At 32.5% G+C, this 14,418-nt stretch overlaps 1 protein-coding gene across 7 annotated transcripts in view; it reads left to right on the plus strand.

Annotated features, from left to right (window-relative positions):
- LOC123269983 overlaps positions 1-14,418 on the plus strand; it is a 66,554-nt gene that overhangs the window by 29,733 nt on the left and 22,403 nt on the right. For all 7 annotated transcript variants that reach the window (XM_044735941.1, XM_044735940.1, XM_044735938.1 and 4 more), the window contains one exon: positions 5,330-5,669. In XM_044735941.1, the coding sequence (XP_044591876.1) occupies positions 5,330-5,669 (340 nt within the window). The remainder of the gene's footprint in view (positions 1-5,329; positions 5,670-14,418) is intronic.

Genomic DNA, 14,418 nt, shown 5'->3' on the forward strand with positions numbered 1-14,418 from the left:
CTTATTTTTGCAAACATTCTACCCTCACAGATTTGCATACACTTTAGATGCTTGTACTTGAATTTTTTTTACGGTAACGGCGTCGGTTAAATTACTCCCGTTGAAAAAAGGCTTTTATTCTCTAATTTTTTTATCACGTAAGTTTAATTAATCACTAATAGCCACTCAAGAATAGTAAAAAAAGGCATTGACAAAAAATGAAATCCCTTGATAACGAAAATTTCCATTCCGCGTTCATAGCGTTCGTTCATTCGTTTATTCGTTCGTTATTCCGCAGTTCGGATAGGAAATTTAAGCTGGCTTTTGTGATCTTTTTAAAATATGGGTTTTTATTCTTAGCACTAGTACTAGAATGTAAATTACACTCTCTGTTATTAAACCTCTTAATTGAATGTCCTGATACCTTTTCAGATTTATTATATAAAGATTTACCGGCGTTTATTATAAAATAATCCTCTCATTTTTAATTAAAATTTTTATATTAAAATATTAACCACCCTGTTTAACAAATATTGTCTCTTCAAAACTAATTACTTTGTTTCATTACCTCTGAGTACAAATTTCTGTACCGTGTGTGTATTTAAATGTTTTTTATTCATCTCTTTTGCTTTGTACTTTTTATCATATAATTTTTAATGTTAATTAATCCGAGATTCGTAAATAATGCATCGCGGTATCGTGGAATAAAACACTATGAATATTTAACTATTTAAATTTTTTTTACTTCAAAATATTTATTATTTAAATACATATATTTAATGACGACGAATTTGAGCTTACACTGAAGTAAGCTTTAAAATTTAATTAACAAGCTTAATAATATTAAACTATCTGGTGAATTATTTCTATTATCAGATAACTTTTAAAATTAACTAGATTAATTGCGGGAAAAATTTAATATTTGTTTCAAGCAAAGTTAAGTAAATAAAACTTCACTTTTGACCTGATAAAAAAATTAGCTTATTTTAAGAGAAAAAAATCTTACACAAAGTAGAAAAGTTCTTTAAGTAAGAAGTTTTTCTTGATTGAGGTAAATTATACTTAAGTCTTTTTATACTTGATGAAAAAAAAAGTCAAAAATTATAATTCAAAATAAAATAAATTCCCAATTTTTAATTTAAACACTTGAATATCTATATATATAAAAATAAATTGCTGTGCGTTAGTCTCGCTAAAACTCAAAAACGACTGGACCGATTTTCAAAATTTTCTTTTTGTTTTGTTCGCGATAGTTCAGAGATGTTTTCAAAAGAATAAAATTTTTGGAAAACCCATAAGTTCAGCTAAGGAAATCAACAGATCTAAAATTATTAATCGTCTATCTTCTGTATATATGGACAAAAAAAAATTTCATAAATTCAGTGTTGATTTTTTGGGATCTTGATTTTCAGGCGATAATAAGAAGCGAGTTTCTTTAATAACTTGACAAAATTCTTACCGCACTTCATACAGCCAGTATTTATTCTTTATCGAAGTAGATTAGAGTTTAAAAATTGATAATTGCTGATCGAAAGGTTTAACAAAGTATATTGTAGGTGATACGAAGTTCAGCTAGTAATTTTATATTTTTTTCTCAAATTATTAACTTAATTTTATCAGTATCATAATATTTATTAAAAAAAGTCAACTTCCATTTTCAAATAATAGCAATAATAATAATAATAATAATAATAATAATAATAATAATAATTACAAAAGTTTAGAGAATCCAAACGTGACTGTTGCAGAAATAAAACTAATCGAATTAAAAAAAGCGCAGTAACATTTAAATCCAGTGTAGTTCTATTCGCAGGTGCATACAGTGAACCCGGTAACTAATCCAGCCTTCCTCCTCTTCTCTTATTACACTCTTCATATAATATCAAAATGGTCGGTGTAGTAGGTGTATAAGTACAGAGAGAAGAGCACCTACAGCAGAGGGATTAAACTTATATTTTCACCGACTCTAGAGTTACACCCTCACTTATATAATACCACCAGCGTAATACAGTACCACAGCCTGGTTTTCTTTGATTTTAATTCACCAAATATCGATTTAACATCCCTTCTGACAATAATATCAACCACGAGGACAACTAATACCGGTATTACCGTGGATTACAAAAATATCAAATCAGATGATTGATTTTTGCTATCAAAGGGCCCATTTATTTATCCTGGACTGGATATAATAGTGTAGGCCAGGACTTAACTATCTCGTCCGCTTGGCTGGCTCTACTTCTTTTTTATTTTCTCCCGTCCGGTATGGTCTAGTCTGTCCTACATCCGCATAGCATCCCGATCCGCGTCACCATACTTTACTTCTTAGACTCAGCTCTCTATATATTACTCCATCCGTACAACATATATGTGCGGCTCCACTTACTTCGGCACGACCGCAGAGCATTACGGACATTTGTGTCGTCAAGTCCACGCAGCATCAGCACCACATCGGGTTATAGGGGGTTCTCCCTTTTCTTCTTGTTCTTGTTTTTGTTCTTACTTCACCCGCAACGCTTTCTTCTTCATCTCAGCTTTTTCTTAAAAAAGCAATTGGTTTTAAATATTTAATACTGTCAACCACCGACGAATAACGCCTCGGGTATTCTGCTTTAGCTTCTCAGCACGCTCTTATGCTTATACTCCAAGTTTTAGTTTTGTAATTATTATTATTATTGTTATTATTTTACTTTGAATATCTGCTAAGTCTAACAGACGGTTGCAGGAGATTAGCTTGGTAATTTTTGGGTTTATTAATTTTTTTGTTGATTTATTTATTTGGTTAAATAAAAATAGTATTTTTGAAAAAATAAAAAAATTTTTTACTTGTATAATAACAATTAAATTTAATTTTATAGATCATGATATACTTAAAATTTTTTTTAAAAGGATCAAAAATTTTATTTTTTTTTATTTAAGATACAACAATAAATTTTTTTAATTTTTCTATCAAAAAATTGAAATTAAAAATTTTTTTTTTTTAATAAAAAATACGGAACAAATATACTAAAATTCATTAAATTTATGTAGGTAAATTTTAGTGACAATTTTTAGTGGATATGAAATTTTTTGGTAATATTAAGAGCTTTAAAACTAATTAAAAAAAATATTAAAAATTTTCAGGATTATGATCGTCAATTTTAAAGAGTTTAATTTATTTTTAATTGAGTAAAAACATTTTTCAATTTAAAAAAATTGTTGAAAATGATTTTTTTAATAAAATATTATTTCTCTTGGGTCAAATTAATTATTATTATGCCATAAATTAATGACAAAATGGTTATTATTTCCCCTGAAAGCTGTTAAATAAATGAACTTAATGAACCCATCACAAGTTAGTAGTTTCAAAGTACAAAAACAAAGTTATAACGAAGGAATTTCATCCATAGCGGATAAATATTTAACGATCGGTTAGAATCACGCGTCGAACACAAAATACTCGCAAGGAAACATATTTTATCAGTCTTGGATAATAGCTTATCGCAAATAGGTCGGAGATAGTTTGTTGCTGTGAAAAACAACCCAGAAAGTTATGACGTAAGATATAATAGCGGAATCCGCTATTGTAGGAGGAACAAAGGGCGAACAAAAGTGCGAGGATCGGTTGAAAAAAATTAATCGATTGAAACGTCAGAATCGATATCTTGGCATTTATTTAAGGAGTTTTTCTCTGCTACTATACACATCTATCGACACTCTGCGTAGGTTTTTATAGAACCGTGGGTTTGGCACAAGGGTCGTACAAGTGTAGGTTTTTGCCCGGGAAAAAGTACGCCTCGAGAAAAGACGTCTGTATTGAAACGGTAGTTTTCTCGCGGATCTTTATTCTGTATAGAATGGCACAGAATAGAATAGGTGCTATTGCGATGTGCAGCGAACGAGACAGTGACGGTGACGACGACGCAACGGTGACGGGCAGGGTTCTAGATCGATTTCACTTGGAAGTTTATCCGATTTTCGTTTTATATATCTATTGTGATAGAAAATACCGATAGACAAATATATTTTAAAAACTCTTAAAATAACAGAACTTTTCAATTTCTAGGATGCCTCCATCCAATCCAATGCAATGCAATAAATAAAAATAAGCTCCCTTTATATGTCCTTTTGTTTTCATTTTTTCCGTCACTTTTACTTTATAACTTTTTTGAGATATTAAGCTCTGTAAAAAATATTTATGCTTTCAAAATCTGCCCTCAATTTTATAATTTAATTATTTTATTTTTTTATGGGTAAGGGTAGACATTGTACAGAAAGTTTAATGACTAGTAAGTAATTGTCAGGCTCGTAAAAATTTTTGAATAAGTTATAGTTTAAAAAATTACGAACTAAAAAAATTTATTTATAAAATATTTACTAATCTATATTATTAAGAGAATAAGCAAAATTTTTTAGCCAGTGTGTTTTATATGATAAAATGGGTTTTTATGGTTAAATTTGGTGTCATTAAAAAGGTCTTGACCTCGAGTTGTGCCTTTTCATGGTTTCATATCATTTTCACCAATAGTTAATTTATTATGATAAGTATTTAGGCTGTATTCGAAAATACTTTGTCTCTAGATATGTAATTAAGAAATGACCTTGTATCTCGTGAACTATTGACATTTTTAAAGATATAAACTCATCCCGACATGGCAGTCATCAAGACCTTTCATTTGAGTACCCACATCAATTTTTCATACATTTATATATTATATATATATATATATATGAAAAATATATCAAAATGCATGTGGGTACTCAAATGAAAGCTCTTGATGAGTGTATCATCGGGATGAGCTTACATATTTAAAAATGTCAATAATTAAGAACTGACATTGCTATTTTGTGAACTATTGATGTTTTTAAAGATATAAGCTCATCCCGATGTTACACTCATCAAGACATTTCATTTGAGTACCCACATCAATTTTTCATATATTTATATATATTATATATATGTATATATGAAAAATATATCAAAATGCATGTGGGTACTCAAATGAGAGCTCTTGATGAATGTAACATCAGGATGAGCTTTTATCTTTAAAAACGTCAATATTTAAGAAAATACAGCGCAATTTAACAAAAGTCATTATTTAATAAAGCATAATTTTATTTATAGTTCACAAGTCACGGCAGTCACATAGTGACTGCAAGGTTGCTAGTATTTATTAATAAAATTCATAAAAATTTATTTGATATTTTTTATCTTAATATTGAACTTTATTTTTTAGATTTTTAAACTGTAATTTATTATTGATCATATCTAGAATTTTTTCATGCAATAAATGTCCTTAAATATCCTTTTTACTATTCAAATTCCCGCTCGTACAAATATAAAGCCTCCATAAAGAATGAAAAATTTCAGTTCGAAGTGATGGACGCACTCTGCAGAAAATCAGCAGAATACTGTCCTCCAGGACTGCCAGGCATTCCAGGGTCTCCAGGACTTCCCGGAGATCGGGGACTGCCAGGAACACCAGGCCCAATAGGTCCAGAAGGGCCACCGGGAATTCCGGGGTACACTGGAGAACGTGGACCACGCGGAGAACCCGGACCTCCTAGTTTTGATGGTCGCGACGGCATCCCCGGAGAGCCGGGACTCGACGGCATACCTGGAAGAAGTGGTCTTGACGGGATTCCGGGCACTGACGGCAAAGATGGACGTGACGGGACTCCCGGATTGCCTGGACGAAATGGGATAGACGGTATGCACTTATATTAACTTGAGTTCTCCTGTTTCATCCTCATATTTTACATTTTATATTTATATATTTATATATGCAATATACAATGTACAATGTGTGTATTTTTCAGTTCTGTTGAAGAGCCTTTTGTCTTTTCTATTCTCATTTATAAACACAAAAAGAACAATTTCTATCTATGACGCTCTGGTTCTCTTTTGTTCCTCGATTGCACCCATTTTCATTGTCATGCGGTCCACTTTCATCTCTATACTCTACTATTCTGCTATACTGTTCTCGTATCCTCCGCTCGTCAACGGCAAAGACGTCTGCTCGGGAGAAAACGACGATAGAAACGACGATAGTGCCGAGCGAGGAGTTGGAGTGTGTAATATCGCGGTATAAAAGAGAAGAAATAAAAGATGCTGAATTTCTTCTCTTCTTCCATCTAATTTTTTTTTCTTTATTTTTTCTTCTTACAGAATAGATCTCTATAAGTGTCTAGTACATATATGCCGAGTTTTAGCAAAGAGAAATTCATTTCATCGCTTAAATAAACGGTGGAATATTTATACTATGGATTTTAATTAGCAATATTATTATCTTTAACTTTACGCTTGAAAGATAGATATTTTTCGAGAGATGTTATTGCTATCGATCAAAAATTCTTCTGTTCTTTCATCTTACCTTTTTTGCACCAAGTCTTTTGTATTTGACGTTGAACTTGGGCAAATAGACTGGAATCACAAAAGCGTAAATTAAAACAATCGGATAAAATTGAGGAAAATAACATTTTTATTTAACTTTTATTGAGAAAAATTTTTTTTTTACACGAAGGTATTCCAATATTGCTTTGAAATTGCAATGATAAGAATTTTTCTACTTAATCATTAAAAAAATTTTTTTTATTGATAAACAAATGTTCATAAAATATAAAAATTTAATTAAATAAATAAATTTAAACAGTTTATTTGACAAAAAATATTTCCTCTGAAAAATAATATCTCTTTCAATTTTTTCTGCCTATAAAATAATTAACTCTTTACATTTATTAATTCACACCAAAAATAAAAATTTCATATTCAATATTTTCATGCTTGAAGCCTAAAACAACAAATATCATTTCATTTATTAAAAGCTCGGTCGCTAAAAAACTAATAAAATCCAGTACTGAATAAACAGCTTTGATCAAACATTCTGCATAATTAAACTACAATCATTTCTGCTCAATATATTACTTTATAAAAAATATTCCAGCCTCAGCAAAAAATAAAATTAGATAAATAAATCCAAAATTCCCATTTAATCACATTCTCCTCGAGTCTTCAGCTCCAGCATTCCTGTAAAAAACTAGAAAAAGCGACGGCTCAAGAGAGAGTTGGGTGTTTTGTTCTAAAACTACTCATGAGTAAATTTAGCGTATTGTTTAACAGCATCCAGCATAAAGTACATTTCAAGAAAATGACCAAGTGTTGAAAGCCGGTCTTGTGTTTTATTTATATTTTTTTTTATTTTATATCTTTCTTAGCTTGATGTATTATTTTTTTCTGGTTTATTTTTTGTAGCACTCCTATCCGGTAGATTCTAGAGCAGCCAGGCAGGGGGATTATGGATCAGCGAGGATCATCTATCCGAGGTATCCGTGATATGCCACCGAGATCTAGATGACATTCAACCAGATGTCATTTTATACTTCTTCTATCCGGCTTCTCCTTTATCTCTCTCGCGTTATATCACATGTAGTGTCTCTTTTTATTTAAAATGCCCTTAGTATAATGTATTACTTATCATGGTAATACTTGCTATAACTGTATGTGTACTTATTCTCATCTTTATACTTAAATATTTGTAAATTTTTCCATTCGGCTTGCTGCCTTGGCATTTTAAACAAAATAAATAAATAAAAATAAAGTTTGGAAAATCCAAAAGTGCACGCCTCATAACGCTCATTCATTTAAAAAAAAAAAATTAATTGTGTAATTGATTAAAAAAAAAAAAAAAATTATAATTAAGTAATTTCTTACAGGGTATTTTTTATTTTTTTTTTGAATATCAGCGCCCATTTTTCTTGTCATATGCGCACGCAGTCTAAAAAAATCTAGCTTCATCAAGTGGCGCCATAGTTTTCACGTGACAAATAAGAAAAGTTCGTTTGGCTTTGTACGGTTGTATCGTAGTGAATTTTAATAAAAATTCAATTAAAAAAAAAAATACGTAAACTAGGCCACTGATATGAAATACGGACCCAGTTTATCGAATTCTTAAACTAATAAAAAAGGTCCGGTCTTGAAATATTAATTTGTTCGGGAGTAATCGTTGGTACATCCAAAATGGGGTGACATCCAGACGTCCACGTAAAATTTTTTTCAAAACGATTTTTTTTTCAAAATAGCTACATGATATGATTTTAGAAAGTAAAAGATGGTTTAATTTAAGTGTTTTTTCGGTGTACATCTACTTATATCATTGTATAAGTGTAATATGGATGTGATAGAAGCATTTAAAGATCACAGAATTGCTTGACCTTGACGAGTCGAGTATAAAGCATAACCTCACGCGCTTCGCGCTATGAGGGTTGCAATAAATCGTTGGAAAAGCTCATTCGGGGACACACGAGATTCAGCATCAGCCATTTTACTTACATAGTATTACTCTAGCTTCCTCCCCTTCTTCCTATTTAAATAGATAGTCTGTCCTTATCATCGTGTACTCGGCTTTACATAAATATCATTATCTCTCGACTGAGTGCCGCATTAAAGTACTCCAGACTTTTTACCAAAGCCGTTGTCATTGAACGTCTTGGTACTTATATGCATTACATTACGGAGTAAGGTACATTCACAGTGAAACAAAAGCTCGGTGGACACTTTTATGAATAATGCTCTGTATATTATAGCGTAGAACAAAGTTTTATGTTTAATACGAAAATTCTATTACAGAGACGAGAATAAACTTTTTTTGTACTTATTTCTTGCAATTGGGTTAAAAATCCTGGCAAGTTTTTGCACTGATTACTAATTTTTAGACGAATTTCAATGCTCTTAATCTATATTATTAAGAGAATAAGCAAAATTTTGTGGCCAGTGTATTTATATGATAAAATCGGTTTTTTTTAGTTAAATTTAGTGTCATTGCAAAGATCTTGATTTGAATTTGTGCCCTTTCAAAGTTTCATATGATTTTCTCCGATAGTCAATTTATGATGATAAGTATTTAGACTGCATTCAAAAATGCTCTATCTCTAGATACATAATTAAGAAATGACCTTGTATCTTGTGAACTCTTGACATTTTTAAAGATATAAGCTCATCCCGATGTTACACTCATCGAGACCTTTCATTTGAATACCCACATCAATTTTTCATATATTTATATATTTATTATATATATGTACATATGAAAAATATATGAAAATGTTGTGAATACTCAAATGAAAGCTCTTGATGAGTGTAACATCGGGATGAGTTTATATCTTCAAAAATACCAATAATTAAGAACTGACATTGATATCTTGTCAACTAATGATATTTTTGAAGATATAAGCTCATTTCGACATTACACTCATCGAGACCTTTCATTTGAGTACCCATATCAATTTTTCATATATTTACAAATATTATATATTGAAACACTAAATGTTTGCTTAATTAAAAAATTTAATTATTATAACTATAAGAAATAATCGATTTCTTATCGTAATTATTATTACGATAAGAAATAATCGCCTAAACTTCTAAAAATTAGGATTCGCTGCTCTGGGATATTCCGCTCCCGTGAACCAATGAGTGTATTTGTCTAGATGATTTTATTAGTTTTAGACAGAAGTTCTCACGCGTGCCACTTAATTTATTTTACTTACTTACAAATTTTAACTGCAACGATGACCCTTCGTCTTTGATTGACCCTTTGGCAGGTTGTAGATAGATAGTCGTAGTAAATAGATAGGTGAATAGTGGTAGTTTAGTAACAGTTTATAGCGGTGATAACAATAAACTTAACTTTATTACACAAAATAAGCACTTTTAATATAAACTTGTGGTATTTCGGTTACGTAATTTAACAAAATATTTATAGGGATAGAATAATTAAACTTAGTGTTATAAATAATTGAACAATAATAATGAACGTGGTGAATAATCACCTAATGCAAAAATAATAAAATTAATAGAAGTAATATAAAATATTTCTGATAATTAGTATTAAACTATTAATAGAATTTTAGTAGGTTTTAGTAGTAAGTTTTATAAATTTTGGTGAGTAATCACCTAATAGTGGTAATAGTGGTATAGTAGTAAATTGACTAAGAAAAAATAATAGTTTAAAAAACTAAAAACACGCTTTTTTATAGAAAACCAAACTAAAAAATAGAAAATAAATTTTAATAAATTTAAATTAAGAATAGTGTTAAAAATTTCAATAAATATAAATTAATAATAGTGTAAATAAAAATGTATTTTTATTTTAAAAAGCGTGGGGTGCTTTTAAGATATCAAAATGATAATCACTCTACTCATATCTGTCAATAAAATATTTATAACTATTGACACCATGCACCCCTTACGCTTTTTAAAATCAAAAATACATTTTTTAATTTATATTACCAACTATGGTTCTTTTATAAATTTATTAAAATTTATTTATTCTTAAATTTATTAACAGTTTTTTCTATAAAAGCGTGTTTTAGTTTTTAAACTATTATTTATTTTTTTTACTTTTAGTTTGGTTTATTTATAAAAGCGTGATTTTTAGTTTTTAAACTATTATTTGTTGATTATCAAAAATATTCAGTAAGCGCAAATTACCCACGAGAGTTACATACTGACAAACTGACATACAAGTGAAGCTAATATAAAGCGTGTAAAAACCTACGGAGGAAAACACCTGGTTTCGAGAAATATAACTTCGGGATGGTCATCAGAGATTCCGGGTTGATGTGCAGGTTTGATCTGTGCCATTCCCGATGAAAACCTACGGAAGAAAACACCTGGTTTCGAGATATAACTTCGGGATGGTCATCAGAGGATTCCGGGTTGATGTACGGGTTTATCTGTGCCATTCTTGATGAAAACCTACGGAGGAAAACACCTGGTTTCGAGATATAACTTCGGGATAGTCATCAGAGGATTCCGGGTTGATGTACGGGATTATCTGTGCCATTCCTGATGAAAACCTACGGAGGAAAACACCTGGTTTCAAGATATAACTTCGGAATGGTCATCAGAGGATTCCGGGTTGATGTACGGGTTTATCTGTGCCATTCCTGATGAAAACCTACGGAGGAAAACACCTGGTTTCGAAATATAACTTCGGGATAGTCATCAGAGGATTCCGGGTTGATGTACGGGTTTATCTGTGCCATTCCCGATGAAAACCTACGGAGGAAAACACCTGGTTTCGAGATATAACTTCGGGATGGTCATCAGAGGATTCCGGGTTGATGTACGGGTTTATCTGTGCCATTCCCGATGAAAATCTACGGAGGAAAACACCTGGTTTCGAAATATAACTTCGGGATGGTCATCAGAGGATTCCGGGTTGATGTACGGGTTTATCTGTGCCATTCCCGATGAAAACCTACGGAGGAAAACACCTGGTTTCGAGATATAACTTCGGGATGGTCATCAGAGGATGACTAGGAAGGTCATCACCTGGGTTCTAGGTTGATAATAATCAAAATTTAAATAATATCATTATGGTAGTCTCTTTATGCGAAGGGAGAGTTACATACTGACAAACTGACAAACTGACAAACTGACAAACTGACAAACTGACAAACTGACAAACTGACAAACTGACAAACTGACATACAAGTGAAGCTAATAAAAGCGTGTAATCAAACGTGGTGGTTGACATCGGGGGTTAGATCGAAGTGTCGATCAATGCTCAGGTTTTGAGGCTCGTAGCTGATTTTCCCCTCCTCGTGTCGTCTTGTGATGTCACGGGGGCTACACATTAATTTAGCTAGTGTTGGTAACGGAAATTTCGGGTGGTAGTTTGCCAGGCTGATAAAATCGGGACATTTTGCAGTGTCTCAATCCTCCCTGCCAAGCCAAGACTACCCCGTCAATTTTTTAACCGAGCTAGCTCTTTGAAAGATTTGGTGAGTAATCACCTGATAGTGGTAAAATTGGATGATTTTGATGAATGGGTTGGTGAGTAGTCACCTGAGGAATGGATGTGTGGATGTGTGAATGGACTGGTGAGTCGTCACCTGAAAAGAAATTTTAAATTAATTTAAGATTGTTAGCTGTAAAGTCGGTGAGTGATCACCTGTAAATAAATAATTAATTTAGTAGAACGTTTCCTTGAGCTAATGGTCGAAACTCCGTTCTAGACTTCGATCTATTTGCTGGGCTGAATATAAAAATTAAAATTTTAATTTTTAATTAATTGTTGTTTGTTTTTTTTTTTTTTTTTTTTTTTTGATTGGTCTGCAGCTGTAATTAAAACAATAAACTGGCAGATATAATTCTAGATGATATAAATGATTTAGTAAATATTATAGTTTTTATAATGTAATAGTATGATAGATGTTTAATATAAATTTTATAGTAGTTATAGTTGTATAATAGAAAATAATGATAATAGTATAATATTACAGTGATAGTTTAATTAATGATATGAATGATAATACAGTAATTTTTTAGAAGATAATATAAATTAATAAATGATGATGTAAATGAGTGGATAGGGGTTTGTCTTTACAGAGAACGCTGGCGCGTCTCGTGGAAGTCTTCGATGTTCTCTTCGTTGTTCTTTATCTCAACCCCGTTCTTGTATCCAGGCCAACGTCGGTTACTAGCCTGGCATTCTGGATCAAAAAGTTGAATTGGTACTCTACATCTTTGGTAGTGTCCTTGGAAGTTGTCCTTTTTCTCGTTTTCAGGTGGACGAAAACAAAATTCAGCGTGTTTCCAAGCTTGGTTGAATGTATACTCTCGAGTACGTGAGACATCGTATATTGGTGTAGTTCGTGTCTGACAATGCGGTAACGAATCTAAAATTGTTACCACGGCTGGATTAGTTACAGGCTCGTCTCGTAAACCTTGTCGAGATGAAATTTTCGACTGAGAGAATTTAATTTTTTCCAAAGTTGGTTTTTGAGCTAACTGACGATTTTTAGTTCCAATTTTGTAAATAGTAGTGTCTTGTTTTCCCTTGAAAATCAATGGAAGTGAATCGGCTTCTGGTTGGACAGGCTCCTTGCATTTATCTGGATATTTTCCCAGTTTATGCATTTTGGGTTCGATTGAGTTAAGTCGTTGTTTGACGGCAACGACATCTCGTTCTACTTCACGTACAGAACTTGCCAGGTTGGTGAGTTGGCAATTCTTTAATGAGGAATGGCTTTGTACGAGTCTTTTCATGCCATTCTGGAGTCCTTGGATGTCCTGTGTATTCTTCTGGATTTGGATATGGACTTTCTTCATTGCTTTACAGATATCTTCAACCCATTCAGGTCGTTTATAAGTGAACCTGAAGTTTGGTTGAGGTAATGAAGTCAACTGGCTTCTGTCATGCGGCATGAGCTTTTTAAGTTTGGCTGCCACATTGTTATCTGATGGATCTGATACAGCTGCTATAGGCGTTGAAGCTGTAAAAGTTATGACATGCTGTACCATTGTTGGTCTAGGAATTCTGCCAATGTTGAGCTGGGTAATGGATGTTGAAGCTTCTTCGGCGTTGATCGTTGACGTTGTAGGGGTCAGTATTAATGCTTTAGATGGTAATAAGGATGACTGTTTCTTAGAATTACAAGTGATTATGGGATCAGAAGATAAAGTTTCTGATTTAACGCTTGTTATCGACGACAACTTTGAAGTACTCTCAGTTCTAGTCTGAAATGATGGTTGTCGTTTATTTTGACTTGATATTTTAGAGTTGTTTGAGTCATGTGTGCTGAGATTGTGTATGAGCATAAGGTCATTAGGTTCATTACCGGATTTGATTTTTAATTTGGGTGTTGAACTAAGCATTTCTGACTCAGAGTCTGACTCATAGTCCATATACTCATAATCTAAGTTGTTTTGGTTAATATCAGGGGTTTCTGAACTATTTTCTGAAGTATTTGGTTTCTGAACTATTTTCTGAAATATTTGGTTTGCAGTTGTTAGAAACTGACCTAAATGGGGCACTAGTTAAAGAAATAGGTGCTGTAAGAGTTTGTATCGCGGATATTTGAGCCTTAGTTGGTGTATTGGAGATCACCGGAGTAACTACTTGGTTTTCGGGATCCGGGTTTTTCGTAAAGGGTCGTAAACCGGCTCTTTTTCGTATCTCGTCTGTAGTTCGTGAACAACAGACTGCAGCAATATGTCCACTGCGTACACAACGGTCGCAGTTAGTTCGTGAGGGTACTTGGTTCAGTGTCTTTTGTAAATTTTCGAACATACTCTGTATCGCGGCTTGAAAATTAGTTATTGAGAATACAAGTGTGTCCGAGAGGTAATCTTTTGGAGTTTCTTTACATATATTCCCTGATTTTGCCTTTCGGAAAATGTCATTAGTCCGTAAGGGTGCGACTGTACTCTGGTATGTATAAGAAGGGGCAGCGCTTGGGACTATGCCTGGAATAGCGTGTGTGTATTACTGTGACTGTGACGCAGGCCCATGGAAGGAGGCGATCGGTGCTGTATAAGTATACGTCACGTGAGGTACAGTAGTGTGTGACTGTGCGTGTGTACCTGATACATAGTATGGCGTCGGTGGTGCTGTATAAGCTGTGTTACGTGCGGTAACGTAGTATGAAACTGTACATGTGTAGCTGGTACAT

This window comes from Cotesia glomerata, linkage group LG7, assembly GCF_020080835.1.
Source record: "Cotesia glomerata isolate CgM1 linkage group LG7, MPM_Cglom_v2.3, whole genome shotgun sequence".
NCBI lineage: Eukaryota > Metazoa > Arthropoda > Insecta > Hymenoptera > Braconidae > Cotesia > Cotesia glomerata.